Below are 19081 nucleotides of genomic sequence, written 5' to 3' on the forward strand. Positions count from 1 at the left end.
TCAAATGCAAATAATATATACAATCGTAAAAAATTATACAAATAAAAAAAAAAAAAAAAATTATATTAAAATAATGATAAATAATATATTAAAAAAGATAAAATTAAAGATAAAAAATATTTTGTGTACACATTTTAATGCTATATACATGTATTTATTTAAAAGTTACAAAACAAAAAATTTATTTTATAACGAAAAATAAACAAAAATATATATCTCAAATACATTCAAAAAATTAAGTGCACAAAGACTACATATATATATGAACAAAGGGAAAAAGATATACATTTATATTCTTAGTAAATAACAAAAAAAAAAAAAACTAAAATAAAAAATGGTTTCATAAAAAATAGAATTTTCGAAAATTTTTAAATAGTAATAGAAACAAAATACAAGAAGCATAATTAAAAGGAATTTAGCTTAAAAAGGAAAAAACATATAATAAATTTACTTTTTAAAATTATATTTAATCTTTCTATTTTTCAAATCCATTAAATTATAACGACTTTTTATTTTGAAGTCTTTTTTTCCTATTATTCCTTCTTTGTTCTGTTTTTTTTCAAAAAATTGTTTAATTATATTCATTTCATTTTCAGTTAATTCAGTATTATATTCAATGTCATTATTAATTTTATTTTTTTTCAATTTAGAAACCTTCTTTTTTAGGTTTCTTTTATACATTGGTGTATCATAAGTATTTTGAAATGAAACTTTTTGTTTTTTTGATACATAATTTATTATATTTTCACAATTTTCTTTATGTAATGAGTTTGAATAAATTTTAATCTTGTCTAATGATTTACATTTTGAAATCAAATTATTTAAAAAATTAATTAATTCTCTTTTATTATTAAATGAATTACATTGTAATGATAAAAGATTTATATAACGATTTTCATTTAATTTCTTAATATTTTTATTTACATTAATTAAAAAATTGTTTCCTAAATTACAATTGTCTAAGCTGAAAAAAAAAAAAAAAAGGATTTATTAAAGAACTTTATTATTATATAATATATTATTTTTCTTTATAATATTTATTTTATTTTTTTCTCACCTAATAATTTTGCATTTAGTGTTATTTAATAAATAAAAAAATAGTTCATGAATATTTGGAGATTTTCCTATTTTCAGATCACTTAAATTTATTTTACTAAAAATAAAAAAAATAAAAAACAAATAAAATATAATTAAATGAATATTTTAATTTGTTAAGTAATAAATTTTTTTTTTTATTTAATTCATTATATAGATTATAAAATGTATAAAATAAATCATGTATTTGTTATTTTTATTTTAAAAAAGAATATTTTAAATACTTACAAGTAAACACTAAAATTTAAAAGGAAATTAATAAGCTCTTCCATTGGTAGATTTGAATTAATAAAATTGTTACTTAAAGATAATTTGTATGTCTTTATTCCGTATTTAGAACCTTTTATTGAATTAAAATATAATATATCTTCATTAGTTAAATAACAATAACTAAGATTTATATTTTTTACAACACCATCTTTGCACAGTTTTAAGATGAAATCAATCTCTTCCTTGTTAATCTTATAATGATAAAAATTTATTTCCTTAAAAATTAAAAAAAAAATATAATATAAAAGTACATATAAATATTTATATAAAAAATAAAAAAATAAAATAATAAAAGTTGTAAGGATGAATTTAATGCTTTATTAATATATTTTACATTTTCACTTCTCATAATAAAATAATTTAAAATATTTTCATTCACTTCTCTATTACTATTTATTTGCTCATAATAGTATAATTTTCCAAGTAAACTAAAAAAAAAAGAAAAAAAAATGAAAGTAAAAAAATATTTGTTTATACTTTTATATTTTAATATTAAATCTTACCTATCATTTACTGTGTTATAAAATAATGATGTTATATTGTGTTTAAATAATTTTAGGCTGAATTTGATTTCTTTGTTATTAAATAAAGCACCAATTAAAACAAATGATAAATCGTCTTTTTTCATAACTGAAATATTTTTGATAATGTATAGTTTTATTTCAGGTCTTAATATATATAAATAAATACTATATAACTCAAAAAAAATGTGCATACTTTTATCCTAAAAAAAAATTTAAATATAACAGTGATTTTATTACATATGTTTATGATAAGTAATAAAAAAGAAAATATAAATAAAAACTTTAATATATATATATATATATATACATACATATATATAAACATTTATATTTTACTTACACCTTCATATAATTGAGCAAACCCCCTTAAATTACAATAAAAATAATTTTTAATCTCGTAAATATTATTAAAACTAAAAATATTAGGAATTTGTTTAAAATATTTATCCATTTCTATTGCTTTTTTTTTTCTTTTAAATTCAAATGATGTATCAAAAATATCTCTTTGTATAAAATTTCCATAAATATATAACTTTTTAAAATCATTGTTTAATTCAAATAAGATTTTTATTAAGGATAAAATGTCAAAATATTTTAAATTATTAAATTCAACATTTAAATAATTTATAGTACTTGACATGTTTCCCTTTTTTTCCTTTATAATTTTAATTATATTCGTTATGTTATCTTCATTTAGTTCACATTTCATTAAACTTAAAAATGAAATATTTGTATTTAAAATTAAATTAGAAATAAAATATTCGGCTGATGAATTTGACAAATCGATAAAATCTAGGACAAGTTCGGTTAAATTTATACTTTTTAAAAATATTATAGTATCATCTATATCCTTTTTAATTACTTCAAATGATAAATCAAGAAACAAAGGATTTTTTGTCATAATTAAAGTATTACATTGATTAATATTAGAAAATGATAAAAATTCAGATAAATTTAGGATGTTCATATTTCTATTTGAAAAGTTAACAACATTTATGTTTTTCATTTTTTTTTTATATGAACATATAATTTTGTCAGCATTACTGTCATACGTAATATTTTTTAAATTTAATAAATTCTCTTCTAATAAAAAATAATGAACAGCATTCTCATATGTGCATGAATAAATGGAGTTTAAATATATATTATATTTAACTAATAGTACTCTTTTCATTATGCTATTAAAAATTAAATTTATTTGATCTGCATTTCCTGACAAGCAACAATTAATTATAATATTACCTTCATTAGCTACTCTTAAAAGTATTTCACTTATATTATTGTATTTTTTTTCAATTTTTGCAGTAGTATTTTCATTTATAATGAACGAATATAATAAACTATCTTCTGATATATGTGTACTATTTTCATACAACTTTATATGATATATAAGTATTTCAATAAAAAAATTACCTTTACTGATTCTCTAAAAAATTAAAATAAATAGCACATAAAAAAATATTATATATATATATATATATATTTAACATATTTTTTTGAATTTTACATAATTAAATATTTTTAAAGGATCAATTAATAAACTTTTGAATTGAATATAATATAAAATTGTATCTTTAATTTTTCTTTTTTTTTAATTTCTAACCGTATCTTTATTAATAAGAAAAAAGTCTACATAACTATATAAGTAAGTAATATTTATTTTAGGATCTTTATAATAAAATACTTTTTCAATTGCATTATCATTATAATATACATTTCTTATGTTAAAATATTCATAAGAAGATATAGTTAATGAAGAATAAGTATATTCAGAACTATTTAAATCAGAAGAATTTTTGTCTTCATCTTCAAATAATTCACTTTCTTCTGATTTTCCTTCTTCTTCCTCTTCTTCTTCCTCTTCTTCTTCCTCTTCTTCTTCCTCTTCTTCTTCCTCTTCTTCCTCATTATTTTGATTATCTTTTCAAATTTTAACAAAAAAAAAAAAAAAAAGAATAAAATAAAATAAATAAATAAATAAATATATATATATGTATAATGTAAAAGATAATAAAATACATATTGTATTAAGGTAATTTATTGTTTTTTTATTAACCTTTATGTATTTTTGCTAGTAAATTATATCCTGCTTTCGAAAATTTCATAGCTTTTTTAACATTTTTTTTTTTTTTCTTTATTATTTTTTCTGTCTGTTTTGATTTATGAATATACTTTTTTTTATTTAATCTATTACATATATAAAATTTTAATCTCCTTAAATCATCTTCATAAACTCTATCACTTTTTTTCATTACTTTGTATTTTTTTTTTAAATTATCTATACTTCTGTGATCGAGATATTCAAAATTTAAAGAACTATTAGTTTTAATTGAATCTTCAATTTCACTAACTTCTTCATCAATATCATCATCTTCCTCATGTATTTCATCTTTTTCTCTTTCATTCTTACTTAGTTTAATTGATTGTTCCTCATTATTATCTGATGATGCTGGTTTTTCTATAATTAAATCTTCTTCGTATATATTTATATTTTCTAATCTTAATTTTGTTAAATTCTCTTCTTCCTTATTCATTTTTTCATCTTCCATAATATCCTCTCTTATTTTATCATAAATTTTTTTCTCTGTTCATAAAATGAGAAATATTTATATAAGATTATTAGAAAAATTTCGAAATAAAGTGTATAAATATCTTTATTTTTTTTATTTTTTTTTAAATTACTCTTGAGATCATAAATATTAATTTTTTCTTCCTTTAGCTTTTTATTTAAATTTTGTGTAATTCTAGTGTAATAACCAGGAGAATATAAACTGTCTACATAATTATATTTTTGTAGTAATTCTGATTCTTGTTTCATTTTTTCTTTGTTCAATTCTATTTTTTTTTGTGTTAAAACCTGATCAAACTTAAAAATTTAAAAATATAACACCATTTAAAAAAAAAAAGAAAGTCTAATGCTTTTGTACTAGTATTTAGTAAAAGCATATTATCATTTCATAAAAAATATGTTAAAATTAAAAAGAAATATATATAATTTAAATAAAAATATATAAATATTTTATAAAAAGAAGAAGAAAAAAAAAAAATTATATATATATATATATATATCATTCATAATCATAAAATAATAATATTTTTTTAAAATTCTTTTATATATATATATACTTTTTGACTATAAGAGGTTTCATATTTATTAAACTTTTCACTATCTGATAAAAATATTTCTGTGTCAAATTGTTCAGGTATAAAATTAGTAAAATTTTTTATATTTAAATCATTTTTAACTTTAGTTAATAAATTATTAACATTATTTTTTATTTCTTCTTCTTCTGTTTTTTCAAATGTATAATTCTTTAAGGAAATATTTTTTTGATTTTGGAAACGATATGAATTATCAGACGTTGAACTTTCCGAAATTCTGTCAGCATTTTCATCAAAAAAAAAATTGTCATAATGTAGATAATCTAAAATATTAGTTTTATTATCTTTAATTCTTTTTTTTTTTATTATATTTAATTCTTCTGTTTTTTTTTTAATTTCTAATTTATCTTCCTAAACATACAATATTTTAAAAAGAAGTATAAGAATGAATTATTTTTTCTTAAAATTTTTTACAAATTATATATATATTTTTAACATTATTTTAAATTTGTTTATTACCTCTAAATGATCTATTTTTAATGAAGCTTGAGACCTATAGCAACAAAACCAAAGAAAAATACATATATATATAAAATTTTCAAATGGAAAAATTATTGGTAGAATTGAAAGAATATATTAATTTTAAAATAGTTACTTTTTATCTTCATCTGATTCAATATCATCAAAATCTATAAAATTTTATAGTTATAAATAAAAATTTTTATGTAAATCTTATTTATGAATTACGTATATTTATATTTATACATACTGTTATTCAAGATGTCTAATATTAAATTTTCTATTTTAATTTTATCACTAAAAACATCATTTTTATAAGCAGCTCTTTCATATTTGTCTACTAAAACTGAATCTTTAAAATGAACATTTTTAAATTTAGTTTTTTTTTTATTCCCTATATTTTCTTTTTCTTTATCGATGAAATATAGATATCTGGATTTATCATTCCATGCCTTCATATCATCTAAAAAAATAACAAAGATATTAGTGTGCTAAATTTCTATAATTTTTTTATTTTTTTTTTTCTATATCCTTTTAATTAATTTTTTATAACCTTCATAAATCAACAAATCATTATCACAAAAAAAATGTTCAGTAGTAATTCCTGTGTTACTCATCTTTTCTTGTACATTTTTTGTTATGTAGTATTCATTTGTAGCATTTATAAATTCATAATTTTTTTTATTATTTTTGTCGTTATAAGTATAATTATATTTTCTATCAGAACTATTTTTGTTTCTAAAACGTATTTCATCTTTAGGTATTTTTATTAAATCATTAACAAAGCTTAAATCAATATATTTTTTATCATTTTCAAAATTATGTTCTCTATTAAAAAGATAAAATAGTATATAAAAATATTATATACATATAATGCTGATACGAAAATTAATTTTTTTTTAATAATGTAAATTTTTATGTAAACCTTATATAAGAAGGGTGAATTATTGTTCTATATTCATTATTAGTTGCAACAAAACTTAAACCGTTTTTTTTTTTTTCTAAAAAAAAAGGAATTAAAAAAAAATACGTGTGTATATATTAAAAGTGAAATAAATTATACAAAAAAATACTCTTATATTAACCTTTCTTTTCTATGTTATCAAATTCATGTATATATTTTTTTTCATCTTCGCAAAAGTTTTTTGTATCATTTTCTTTATTAATATATTTATTATTATCTAAAAAATTAATAAATTTAATAAGAAAAATTACTTTCTTTTTTTTTTCTTTTTTTCTTTTTATTTTTTAACCTAGGTATTCATTTTGATAAATAGCTGATGATTCACAATCTTGAATGGTAGTTAAGAATGATTCTGTGCACAAAATTAAAAAAATATATTTTCTTTTTATATTATAATATTTTTCATTGTTCTAAAATTAATATTCATAAATAAAAAATTTTCTCTTTCTAAATATATATATATATATATATATATATATATATATATATATATATATATATATTAATAGCAATAATAATATTGTAATGAATACTTCATTATTAATTTTTTTTTTGCAACTAACGATTTAAATTTGTTAATATAGTTTTTTTTAAATTTAAACATTCCTCCATTTTACATTTGTGCTAATTCAAGAATTTTAATATTAAGAATTTTAAAACATTTATAAAAAAAAATATATTCTGAAAGTACAAAGAAAAATTTCAAATAATATTAAGTTATTTAAATTACTTTTTTATTAAAAAAAATGAGAATAAAGTGTGTATATCCTTCATTAAAATGCAAATTGACTAAAAAAAAAAAATATATATATATGCATTTCAATGAAAAAAATATTAATTAAATGTATTTTAAATAAAAGAAAAAAGAATTTTCATCTTAAAAAAAAAGACAATTGTTTATAAAAAAATGATATATTTTTTTTTTTTTTTTTTTTGCAATTATTTAATGCTCAAAAAAAAAAAAAATTAATAGACTAAAGTATCATAATTTTGTTTATAAGACGATCTTTATATTAAAACTAATTATAAAAAAAAAAGGAATAATATTTTTAATATATATAGATTGAAAATTATAACTTTGTTTTACACATAAATATAAATCTTAAATATGCTAATAAGAGAAATAATGTATTTTTCATATAAAAATAAATAGTTTTTATTTTTTGTGAATATCTAGAATTGTAAGTAACAAAGTATTTGGCTATTATTTGAACTTAATTTTTTTATATGAAAGTATGATATTTTATAAAGCAGAAGTATTTTTTTTTATTCTATTCTAATATGTTCTATTTTTTTTATGAAAATAAAGAAAAACAAAATTATTAGCTGTCTCTTTTCCTTTTAAAATATAAAGAAAAATATGAAGATTCACAAAAGAACAAAATAAAAGAAAAAAAAAATTTATATTAAAAATTTTTTTGTGTTTCTTTTCATATTATTTAATATATTTTGATTCAATAATTACTTTTATGTTAATTTATTATTGTTCTGATTTTATTAAAATAATTATTTTTACTGTTATAATAAAGGGTTTTATTTTATTATTTTTTATTAGTATAGTAACAAATGTCATTATCTAGTTTTTATTATTATCATTATTAGAATTAATTTTATTATTACTATTCTTTTTTTTTTTTTTTTTTTTTTTTTTTTTTTTTTTTTTGTTAATATTAGTAAATTAAAATGAAAAACAAAGTTTATTTATTGTTGGATGATAAATTATTTAAGTTAAAAGAGTTATATTTCTGTTTGATTTGTTCAAAAATTAAAAGTGATTTTAACTTAAAAAAAGAAATTGAATATTACTATTGTAATGGATGCACTCAGATTTACTCTAAAAATGAAACTTCTGTTTATTCTTATGAATGCTTACGATGCTTTAACTGTCCTTTTTGTTTTTGTTGCTTATCAATTGCTCATAAGAATTTAGATAATTCAATATCAAACTTAAATCATTTAGAATTAAAAAATAATGAAATAAAAGATAGTTATGCAGAGAAAGAAAGTAAGGAATATGGAATAAATTTTACTAATTCAAAGGTTTACGAAAGTAAGCATAAAGGGATTGATGAGTTTTCTGAAGAAAATACTTCAAATAGTGATTATGATCATCAAGTAAAAAATAATTTAAAGAGTGGATATATATCAAATGAAGAAAATAATTTAAAAAATAAATATATGATGAATAAAAAAAATGAATTAAATAAGAAAGATAAAAAAATATTTTACTTTAAGTGCAATTACTGTTTATGGAGTTCAATTTATTCTATATATAACACTAAGTTAGATGAATTAATAGGAGATATGATAATTTTTGAAAAAAATTGTTTCTTTAGTTGTTATTTTAGAGATATATTAAGTGAAGTAAAAAAGAATAATGAATTATTGAAGCAAAAAAAATTTCTTAAAAAAATAGATTTATTTTCGTCAATTCATAAAATAGAAAATTATGATTCTTTAAATAGTTGGAATTATACTAGATTAAGCGAATTAAAAAATGAGAAAAAAAAAAATGAAGTTTTAAAAGAAGAAAATTCTTCATTTATATATAAATCTAAAATAAGCATAGACAAGGTAAGTTTAAAAGATATTTTAAATGCCGAACATATTAAAAATAATAAAGAATTTAATGATATTTTTGAATTAGAAAACGAAAATATAAAATATTTAGATATGGTTATATTACAAAATCCAATTAATTTAGAAGACTATGAAGAAAATGAAAAAACAGACAAGAGTAAAAAAAATTATATTGAAAAAGGAAATGATATAAATTATAATATAGAAAGGGAAGAAAATGAAAATAGCATAAAAAATGATGATATAAATAGTGTTTCTGAAAGAGATTATAATGATTATAATCTAGAAAAGAAAGATAAGGTTAAAGATAATAATACTATATATTATAACGAAATTTATTTTAATAAAAAAGAAGAAAATAATACAAAGAATATAAATAAGAAAATAAGCAACTTAAAGAATAATAAATTTTCAAATACAATAATCCATTCACAAAATTATTTATCGTTTGAGCATATGAAAGATTATCCTTATAATTTTTACAAAGGTGTGAATGAATTAAAACCATTAAGAAAAAAATTATTAGCTAAAAAATCAAAGAGATGTTCAAAGTGTAAACAATATTTATTAAAGTTTCATAGCTCTAATTTATATTCTACATTTAGATTAAATAATAATGCTATGAAGTATATACCTAGAATTTACATAAATGATTTTAGAATAATTAAAAAAAAAAATGGAATTTTAAATTTTATTTTAATAAATCCATTAGACTTTGAAATGAATATAAAAATAATACCAAAAATAGAACATAACTTTTTAAAAAATTTGAATATAAATAAAATACCAACAAATTGTGAGTCAAAAGCAAATACTTTTGAATTTGTTATGGATACATATGATGATATTATTGATGATTTATCAAAAGATGAAAATGATATTAAAACTGTTATAGTAAATGAAAATGTAATTATTAAAAAACAGAATAATATGGCTTTAATAATTATTAGTTTTATTTATAATGAAAACCTAAATGAATATTCAGTTGAAGATAAATCTAAAATGTTAAATGCACAAGAAAAAAATTTTATAGAACAATCAAGAAATTTAAATTTCCCCTTAACTTTAGAGTGCTCTTTTTCTGATAAATTAAAAAAGATACATAAAATAGCATTAAACCTCATTTTTACAAATAATATTAGCACTAAAAGGTTTCATAATTATTTACTTAATTATTGAATATATATTTTTTTAATTTTATCTTTTTATTTTTCTCCTACATTTTTAGTAATTTTTTCTACATTTTCCTAACTTTATTTAGTTACTAGTCATTTTAATTAGTTTTTTTTTTTTTTTTTAAATATAGTAAAAACAAGTTTTGGAATACAAAAAAAAAAAAAAAAAAAAAAATGAAATTTTGATATATTTTATGCTGAAATTTTTTATTCTTTTTCTGAAATAATTTATAAATTTATGTATTGTTGCAATTTTTATTATTTATTTATTTATTTATTATTTTTTTTTTTTATTTTCAAGCTTTATATGAACCAATTTTATTTTTTTTTTCTTTTCTAATGTAAATTAAATAAATATCAGTATGGATTTAAGATTTTTATTGTTTATTTTTTATTTTGTGATAAATAATAATTAAAAAAAGATTTATTTAATATTTTATAAATCTGATAATTACTATAAGTTATAATAGTTAATAATAATAATATATTTTTGTTGTGAATGAAAAATAATAATTATTAAAAGTTACAAAAAAGAAAATAAAGGAATTGAGATAAAAATGATTAAAATTATATGAAATAATAAAGTAGCATATATATATGTATTAAAAATATAAATAATAAAAGAAATAAATAATTAATAATTAAAAAATTAATTTAAATACAAATATGTAAAAAATAACATTACATAAATGTTTTTATATATTTATTTGTTTTGTTATGTTTTCTTTTATTTTTTAATTTAAACTCTATATTGTATTATAAAAATATGGAAAAGCAAAATGAAGTATTGGATGAATCAGTAGAAAATGAAGAAACTAACAGCAATAAAAAGTACTTGAAATTATATGACTCAGATGGTGAAAATAATGAAAATCATAATTCATTTGTATTTTTTAAAAATATAAAAATAAATAGTGAAGAAAAAAATAAATTAAGTAAAATATGTTGCACTAAGAATTACTTATTTGTTAGCACATCAAGTGTTTTTAATCAAGTACATATTTTTAATTATAATAATTTCGTCAACTTAAGAAAAACAAATGAAATTAATGGAATTACTAAAGCAGAAGAAAAAGAAGAGAAAGAAGACGAAGAATATGAAGAAAATAAAAAACAAATAGAAGAAGAAATAGAAAATGAAGAGACTTTTATAAATTTAAATGATGTTTATAATAAAAGCTATTTTTTCAATGGAAAAAAAAATTCTAATAATGAAATTATAAATCCAAAAAATACAAAAATAAATAAATTTTATTATGAAGAAAAAAATTATAATAGTAGTATGAAAACATCCTATAATCTCAATGAAATAAATGAAGAAGAGAATATTGAAAACAATTTTTTAAAAATAAATGAAAAGAAAAAAAAAAATTTATCATATTATAATATAAATAATAAAAAAATACATTTTCGTTTTGCCAATGAGTTATATGATGATATTCCTTTTAAAGAAGAATATTTATACTATGGTAATTTTAATGGATTGCAAAAAAAAAAAAATAATAAAGATATTAAAATTAATAAAGAAATGAAAGAAGAAGAAATGAAAAAAAAAGAAAAAGAAGAAGATATAAAAAAAAAAAGGATAATAGAAGAGGAAAATTTAAGAAACGAAGAATTACTCAGAAATGGATATTTTTTAAATAATAATAATTTAGAAATAAATATAGATATAATTAAAAAAAAGACAAGCAGTATAGATAATTTGATGGAATATATAGGTTCATTCATTAATATATCTTCTCCTATAATATTAATGAAAAAAAATAACAGTGAAAGTATTTTATCATTATTAACATATAATGGTGCTATATATAATTATAATATTACTGAAAATTCTTTAAATGAATTAAAAGAGAAAAGAAATAGAAAACTAGAAATTTTTAGTAATATTGAAAATTATATTTTACAACAAGAATATTATGAAAAAAAGGAAGGTAATGCATCAAATGATCTAATAGGCGAATATGAAGGCGAAGAAGCAACATTATCTCCTTTGTCAATATATAATTCATACTTTACTTCTATTATTAAATGCTTTGATTTTTTACCAGATGAAAAAACATTAATTTGTGTTGGTCTAAATAAAGATTATTTTCTTTCATTTATTAATTGTTATAATGGAAAGCAGATTATATATAATAAAAAGATAAAAGTAAAAAAGCATAGTAATTTTAATGTAAATTTCACTTTGATATATGATTTCAATTATATATATGTTGAAAAGGAGAAGAAAACTTTCAACGGAGAAATTGGTAATTTTGTTTATATAGGATCATCATGTGGATACCTGGTATTTATTTTTATTAGCGAAAAATTTTTACACTTTGTAAATAATTTACTCACTAATGATCAAATAAAAAATGGTTCCTTATTTATTTATGATGATACTTATTCAGAAAATATATCTAAATACATTATTGGAAATGTAGAAGATATATATAAAATAAACAAAAATGAGTTATATGCACTATTTGATGATAATAAAAATAATCTTTTATTTTCTAATTGCAAGGAAAATATTTTTAAATGTGTTGAACATGATTTCTTTTCCTATGCATTTTTTATTTCTAAGAACGTTAAAATAACTTCATTAGTAAGTTTAAATACAAATAAAAATGAAAATATTCATTTACTAATAGGATTAAGTGATGGTAGATTTATAACTTTTTATTTCTATATTTCTTCATCCTTTTCAAGTAATAACTACTCTATTTCTAATGAAAATTACATAGAAAAATATGCTTCTGAAAGCAAATTAAATACACCAAAGAAAGATGATAAGTTACACAAAACAAATAAGCGAAATGATTTTAATGAAAATGATAAAAATGGAAATATAACTAAAGAAAGTAATATCAATGAAAGTAATCTAAATGAAAATATACATAAAGGTAAGGACGGATATAATGGTAATATGAATACTGAAGGTGCTTCTTCATTTTTATCAGAGAAAAGTAACAAACTTAATAGAATCGTAAATGATGGTAATAATTATCCTATTAATAATTTTATAAAAAACAGTGAAAAATTTATTTATGATTTCAGAGGTTTACATAAGTCAACGACAATATCAAATATAAATTTTTACAAAAATAAATTCCAAAATAATTTTATTTTAATAAATTCAAATATAAAAAAAATTTCAGAGATCTCTGACAAAAATTTTTATACAACATATATAATCGATTTATATAATAAAAAAATTAATATTTTATATCATCATCTTTCATATATTCTCGATTCATGTTTATCTTCTATTTTTTATTTTTGTTTAGATGATAATAATACTATTACCGTTTTTTCTTTATATGAAGATGCGTAAAATTATTTTAGCACTCTTCTATAAATACATTTTCCTAAATATATATATATATTTAAGAATTAATTTTTATTAAAAGTTATGTTTTTAAATAATGATTTATATTAGAAATTATTCTTTTTGTAAAAATTTATTTTAATACTTTTTTTTTAAATTTTTATGTATATATCATTTATTAAAAAATTCCATTAAAAAAAAATATATTAAAAATACCGTAATTTAAAAATATTATTAATAATTTTATCTAATAAATTAATAATCTAATAAAAAAAATGTAATTATTAAAAGTCACATTTGTAAAGATTATAAATTTACCTATATATATATATATTTTTTTTTAAAATGTTCATTTTTCCAAAATAAAAAATTATAAATATTTGCCATGAAATTGTAAAAAAAAAAAAAAATTCTATATTTTTTAATTAAAAAAAAATTAAATTATACATAGTTTACAAGAGAAACATTTTATATAATTTTTTTTTATTCATATTTTTATTTCATTTTATTTTTATTTTTTTATCTTTTTTTTTTTATTATGATAATACCATTAACAAACTTTTAAAAATATGACACTCATTAGAAAAGTTAAGAAAAATGTTTTACAAACTTTTAAAGAAATATATAAAAGAGGAAAAAGTTTAAATATTCATAAGACTACATTTTTATGTCAAACATACGAAAAAAATTGTTGGAGAAAAACAAGATTGAGAGAAGAAAAAGTTTATTATAAAAAATATAATTTTTTAAAGCACGCTTACGATGTTATTAATTACGGTATTGATAATAACTTAAAATTTGAAATAGATGAAAAAAATATTATTGAGGAAGACTCTTATTTAACTGACGAAGTAAAATCAGAATCAGAAAAAAATGTAAAAAATGATATAAGTGTTACTGATAAAGAAATAAAAAATATTCTAAATTGCTTAGAATATATAAATAGAAAATATAATGATAATTATAAGAATGTTACAAATTTGTATTATAGTGTTCTGAATAAAAATATTATTTTAAAAAAAATGGAATTTCTAAAAAAATATAATAATTTATATAATTCCACAGATTTATTAATTATTTATTACTATTTAAAAAAATTAAAATTATTAAATAATAAAAAGAATTACTTAGTTAATAAGTTGCATATATTAAAATCAAGAAGAAACATATTAGATAAAATAAATTATTCTTTCCCAATACATAAATTGAATGAAATGTTCTATACTCATAATAAAAAAATCAATGTGTTATAGTTTCTATTTTTCTTAAAAATATATGAAAATATATATTATATATATATTTCTAATTAAATTCTTTTGATTTTTTTTTTTTATTTCTTTGAATTTTTCACCAAAAAAAACACATTTTTTTTTGTTATTATATTTCGGTGTATATCTATATATTCATTAGAATTATACATAAATTATGAAAAACTAAATTTTATATTTTATACAATTTTTTAACTTTTGTAAGAGGGATAAAAATCATCTAAAAATTTCTTTTGATTTTTTGATATAGTATTTATTTTTTCATCTATTTCCCTTTTATTTATTTCTATTTTGTATTCTATACTTTTTATTTGCTTTTCTAAATGTTCCTTAAAGTCACTAATATATTCTTTAACTTGATTTACTTCATTATTTATCTTTTAAAAAGGAAATGTAATAAATATAATATATATATATATATATATATAATTAAATATAGAAGAAAATGAAGAATGAAAAATAATATTACAAAATTGACAGATTCTTCCCTTTTTTTGTTTAATGCTTCGTTTTCATCATTTATTAACTGAAGAATTTCAATATATTTTTTTTTATTTTCAATTTCATTATTTTCTTTGTATTTACTGATTTCTTCTTTTATATTTTCAATATTTATATTCATGACATTTAAAATCTAAAATACATATAAAAAGAAAACATGTATATAAAAATAATATATTTAAAGTTAATTTTTTTTCTTTTCTTTTTAATTATGTAATTTACACTTTTTATTTTATCAAAATAAGTTCTTGTGCTCGATTTTATAAGATTTATATTTTCCTCTTTTTGTTTTTTTAAGTTTAGTAAATCATCTTTTATAAAATCAATATCATCTTTAAAAGAATTACTGTCTAAAGTATTATTTTTATTGTTTTTATTCAATTCATCCAAATAATATTTCAACTCTTCAAAATTTTCGTGAGTATTATCTTTGAGAGAATTAATTTTATCATCAAAATCAGTTTTTATTTTATCTATAAGATGATTTAATTCTTCATAATTCTTTTTGTTATTCTCTTTTTCCTCCAAAAAGAAGTTTTGCAAAGTTTCAAAAACATTTTTACTTAAGTCCTTATAGAATGAAAAAAAAAAAAAAAAATAAATAGTACAAATAAAAATATGAAATTTCTTTAGAGAGTTAACAATAAATAATAAAAGAAAATGAAACATTTCATTATAATTACTTTATTTCTTAAACTTTCAATAATTTCTTCATACTTTTCTTTATTGAATTTACTTATCATATCAGTGTTTTCCATTTTTTTAATCATTATTCACATATATTATTATCTTATATTACTTTTAATACATATATACATATCATTTTCTATATTATAGATATTATAGATATTATTTATACGAATAATGTATTATTAATACTTTCTTAATATAATTTTTATTTTTTTTTATTTTATTATATATATAATTAAATAAAAATAAAAACAGAAATGAAATAAAACAAAATAGACAATTAAAATTTTCATACAAATTGGATACTAAAATATAATATATGAATAGGGAGAAAAAAAAAAAATTACCTTATAATCTTTATTAAATAATTAAAAAAAAAAAGTATGCTATTCCCTGTATTACTGGAAGTGTAATTAAAATGAAAATTCCATTTATATATATATAATAGTGTAACATTTCTAAATAAATTAATGTTTCAATTTATTTTTCTTTTATAATCAAGACAAAGAATAATAAAGGCCTTGTTATTTTTCAATTTATCACAAATGAAAAGCATATAAATGCTTATTAATAAAGATTTAACCATATTTCATTTTATTAAAATGAAAAAAAAAAAAAAAAAAAATAACAAAAGAATAGAAATAGAATAAAAAATAAAATGAAAAAAGAAAAAAAATATAAAAAAAGATATATGAAAAAAAATAAAGTAATAATATTGGAAAATATTATAAAGAGTGAATAAATATATCCTTTTACGTTTTTTTTTATTTTTACCTTATAGAAAATTATTTTCAAATAGATTTATGATAATAAAAATATGTCTATAAATCTTTACAAATATATATATATATTTTAAATATATATATTTTAAATTTTCATATATTTTATCTATCTTTTTTATGTCTACTTGAGCGTTTTCTATATCTGTCATTCGAATAATATGAACTATTTGAAATACTTCTATACGACGATGAATGCTTTCTTGATCGTTTGCTTTTTCTTGAATGGTGTATTTTATGAATTCTATCAGGAGATTTATGGTGTTTTGAACTCCTATAATCACTTGATCTTCTTTTATCACCATTTTCACTATTTCTTCTTCTTTTCAAATGATTATCCTTATCATATTTCATTTTTTTATGTTTTTCAATAATTTCTTCTCTTTCTTTTATTCCTACTTTTAATTTATCCAATGTATTTCTTATTTTTTCAAAACCTAAATGTTGTTTACCATTTATATGATTTTCAAATCGTTGAATTAAATCACCAACAGACTGCATAGCACCACATACTTCACATACCTATTTAATGTATATATATATATATAAATGAAAATAAAAATTTTGAAATATTTTCAGAAACCTTTAAATTTGTTTCATTTGCTTTATCATTTTCTTCATTTAATCTTTTGATTTCTGCTTGTAGCATAGTAATTTGATTATTAAAACTAGTAGCTTTTATTAAGTCTCCCTTTAAAAATAATACATAATAATGATTTTATTTAAATAATAAAAATATCTAAATAAAATATTAATATTAAAATAATAAAAAGTTAAAAAAATACCTTTTCTCCTGCTTCCTCTGATTGTTTTAAGAGATTACATATGTGATTATTAATACTTTCTATTCTAAGGATAATACAGAAATAAATAAATAAATGTGTATATATATATATATATATATATATATATATATATATATATATATATATATATATAATTTTTTTTTTTTAATTTTTTACTTCGATTTTTTATCAAATGAATTCTTGCAATTCACTGATAACTGTTTTAATTTTTCTTTACTTTTTTCTATTTTTATGTCAGCAACTTCAATAATTTTCTCTAAGGTTTCTAAGAAAATAAAATTATAAAATAATAAAAAATAAAAGCATATATTTTTTACATATAATGTATCAGATAAATAAAAAAAATAAAAAATAAGTTACTCATAAATTTTTGTTGGTATTTTGCTAAATAATATTTATAGTTTTCATCATTTTCAAGCTGTTCTTTTAATACTTCTGAATGAATATTTTTGCATCTATATATAAAAAAAAAAATTTAATAAAATTTAATAAGTATTTATTTATAAAACTCCCTTTAGTACCCATAACAATTTTTTTTTTTTATATTCATAATTATTTTATTAATACTTGAATATTTTTCTATATAGATTTTTTCTATTTTTCTATTTTTCTTTTTTTTTTTTTACAACATTTTTATCTTTGTATATATATTTATTTGAAATTTTATATTCACAAGACGTACCTTCCTATATCACTTTTCGTATTAGGAAATAGATCATGTGGACAAAAATCAATTAAATAATATTTGCATACCTTCAAAATAATGAAATTTATTATTTATAATTCATATATTTCATTTATATAAATATATAAGTATATATATATAAATATATAAATATATATATATATACATTTTCATCTTTAAAAGAATATTTTTTTTTTTTGGAATCCATTTCATTTCTATCCTTTCCCATAAGGGAATCTAACAATGCTAGAAAAAAAAAATATATATATATACATATAAATATCTTATAAATCTTATTTTACAAGAGTTGACAAATAGATGATTTTTAATTTAAAGGAATATAATTTCCATAACATAAATTTATAATATCATGAATATATTTCATTTATATATGAATCATAAAAAATGTATGTTTAACAAGATATTAATTATAAAAAAAAGTATATCTTTGATAAACTTATTATAAAAAAAATATATGTGTTATTAAATGTTAAATTCTTCACAAAATTTATCTTTAATTTTACATCGCATTTCTTCCATAATATCAAATTTTTTTTTATTAGAAAACATCCATTGCAATAAAAGATATTGGGTCTTTTTATTTAATTTTTATTTTTTTATTTTACAAATTTTTTGTTTTATTTTTTGAAGATAAATTTTTTCATAATGTTTTTTAAAATTTCAATAATTTTATTAAAAAAAAAGTGAACATAAATGTAAAATATGATAAAATAATATATATGATGTTTAATAAAATAGAGATAACATAAAATAAATGAGAAGAAAATATTATTAGGAGAAAAA

At 16.8% G+C, this 19081-nt stretch overlaps 6 protein-coding genes across 6 annotated transcripts; 3 read left to right on the plus strand and 3 right to left on the minus strand.

The window, feature by feature from the left end:
* Positions 1–447: 447 nt before the first annotated feature.
* Positions 448–7086, minus strand: PRELSG_1227800 (conserved Plasmodium protein, unknown function; the record flags this gene model as incomplete). The annotated part of the gene is made up of 18 exons (XM_028678068.1): positions 448–964; positions 1058–1153; positions 1324–1580; positions 1700–1793; positions 1869–2089; positions 2230–3315; positions 3493–3809; positions 3946–4473; positions 4572–4755; positions 5016–5402; positions 5511–5544; positions 5647–5680; positions 5761–5973; positions 6064–6338; positions 6436–6511; positions 6596–6691; positions 6764–6826; positions 7038–7086. 18 exons carry the CDS (start codon positions 7084–7086, stop codon positions 448–450), a joined length of 4527 nt encoding a protein of 1508 aa, XP_028534394.1.
* Positions 7087–8157: 1071 nt separating this feature from the next.
* On the plus strand, positions 8158–10233 carry PRELSG_1227900 (dynactin subunit 4, putative; the record flags this gene model as incomplete). The annotated part of the gene is made up of 1 exon (XM_028678069.1): positions 8158–10233. One exon carries the CDS (start codon positions 8158–8160, stop codon positions 10231–10233), a length of 2076 nt encoding a protein of 691 aa, XP_028534395.1.
* Positions 10234–10995: 762 nt separating this feature from the next.
* On the plus strand, positions 10996–13554 carry PRELSG_1228000 (conserved Plasmodium protein, unknown function; the record flags this gene model as incomplete). The annotated part of the gene is made up of 1 exon (XM_028678070.1): positions 10996–13554. One exon carries the CDS (start codon positions 10996–10998, stop codon positions 13552–13554), a length of 2559 nt encoding a protein of 852 aa, XP_028534396.1.
* Positions 13555–14117: 563 nt separating this feature from the next.
* Positions 14118–14801, plus strand: PRELSG_1228100 (conserved Plasmodium protein, unknown function; the record flags this gene model as incomplete). The annotated part of the gene is made up of 1 exon (XM_028678071.1): positions 14118–14801. The coding sequence occupies one exon, from the start codon at positions 14118–14120 to the stop codon at positions 14799–14801; it is 684 nt and encodes a 227-aa protein (XP_028534397.1).
* Positions 14802–15007: 206 nt separating this feature from the next.
* On the minus strand, positions 15008–16087 carry PRELSG_1228200 (conserved Plasmodium protein, unknown function; the record flags this gene model as incomplete). The annotated part of the gene is made up of 4 exons (XM_028678072.1): positions 15008–15193; positions 15286–15450; positions 15540–15887; positions 16001–16087. 4 exons carry the CDS (start codon positions 16085–16087, stop codon positions 15008–15010), a joined length of 786 nt encoding a protein of 261 aa, XP_028534398.1.
* An 804-nt stretch (positions 16088–16891) lies between these two features.
* PRELSG_1228300 (U1 snRNA associated protein, putative) lies at positions 16892–18817 on the minus strand (the record flags this gene model as incomplete). Its single annotated transcript, XM_028678073.1, has 8 exons — positions 16892–17308; positions 17370–17477; positions 17572–17635; positions 17749–17857; positions 17953–18047; positions 18275–18345; positions 18444–18523; positions 18802–18817. 8 exons carry the CDS (start codon positions 18815–18817, stop codon positions 16892–16894), a joined length of 960 nt encoding a protein of 319 aa, XP_028534399.1.
* Between the last annotated feature and the right edge of the window lie 264 nt (positions 18818–19081).

This window comes from Plasmodium relictum (genome assembly GCF_900005765.1).
Source record: "Plasmodium relictum strain SGS1 genome assembly, chromosome: 12".
Lineage (NCBI taxonomy): Eukaryota > Apicomplexa > Aconoidasida > Haemosporida > Plasmodiidae > Plasmodium > Plasmodium relictum.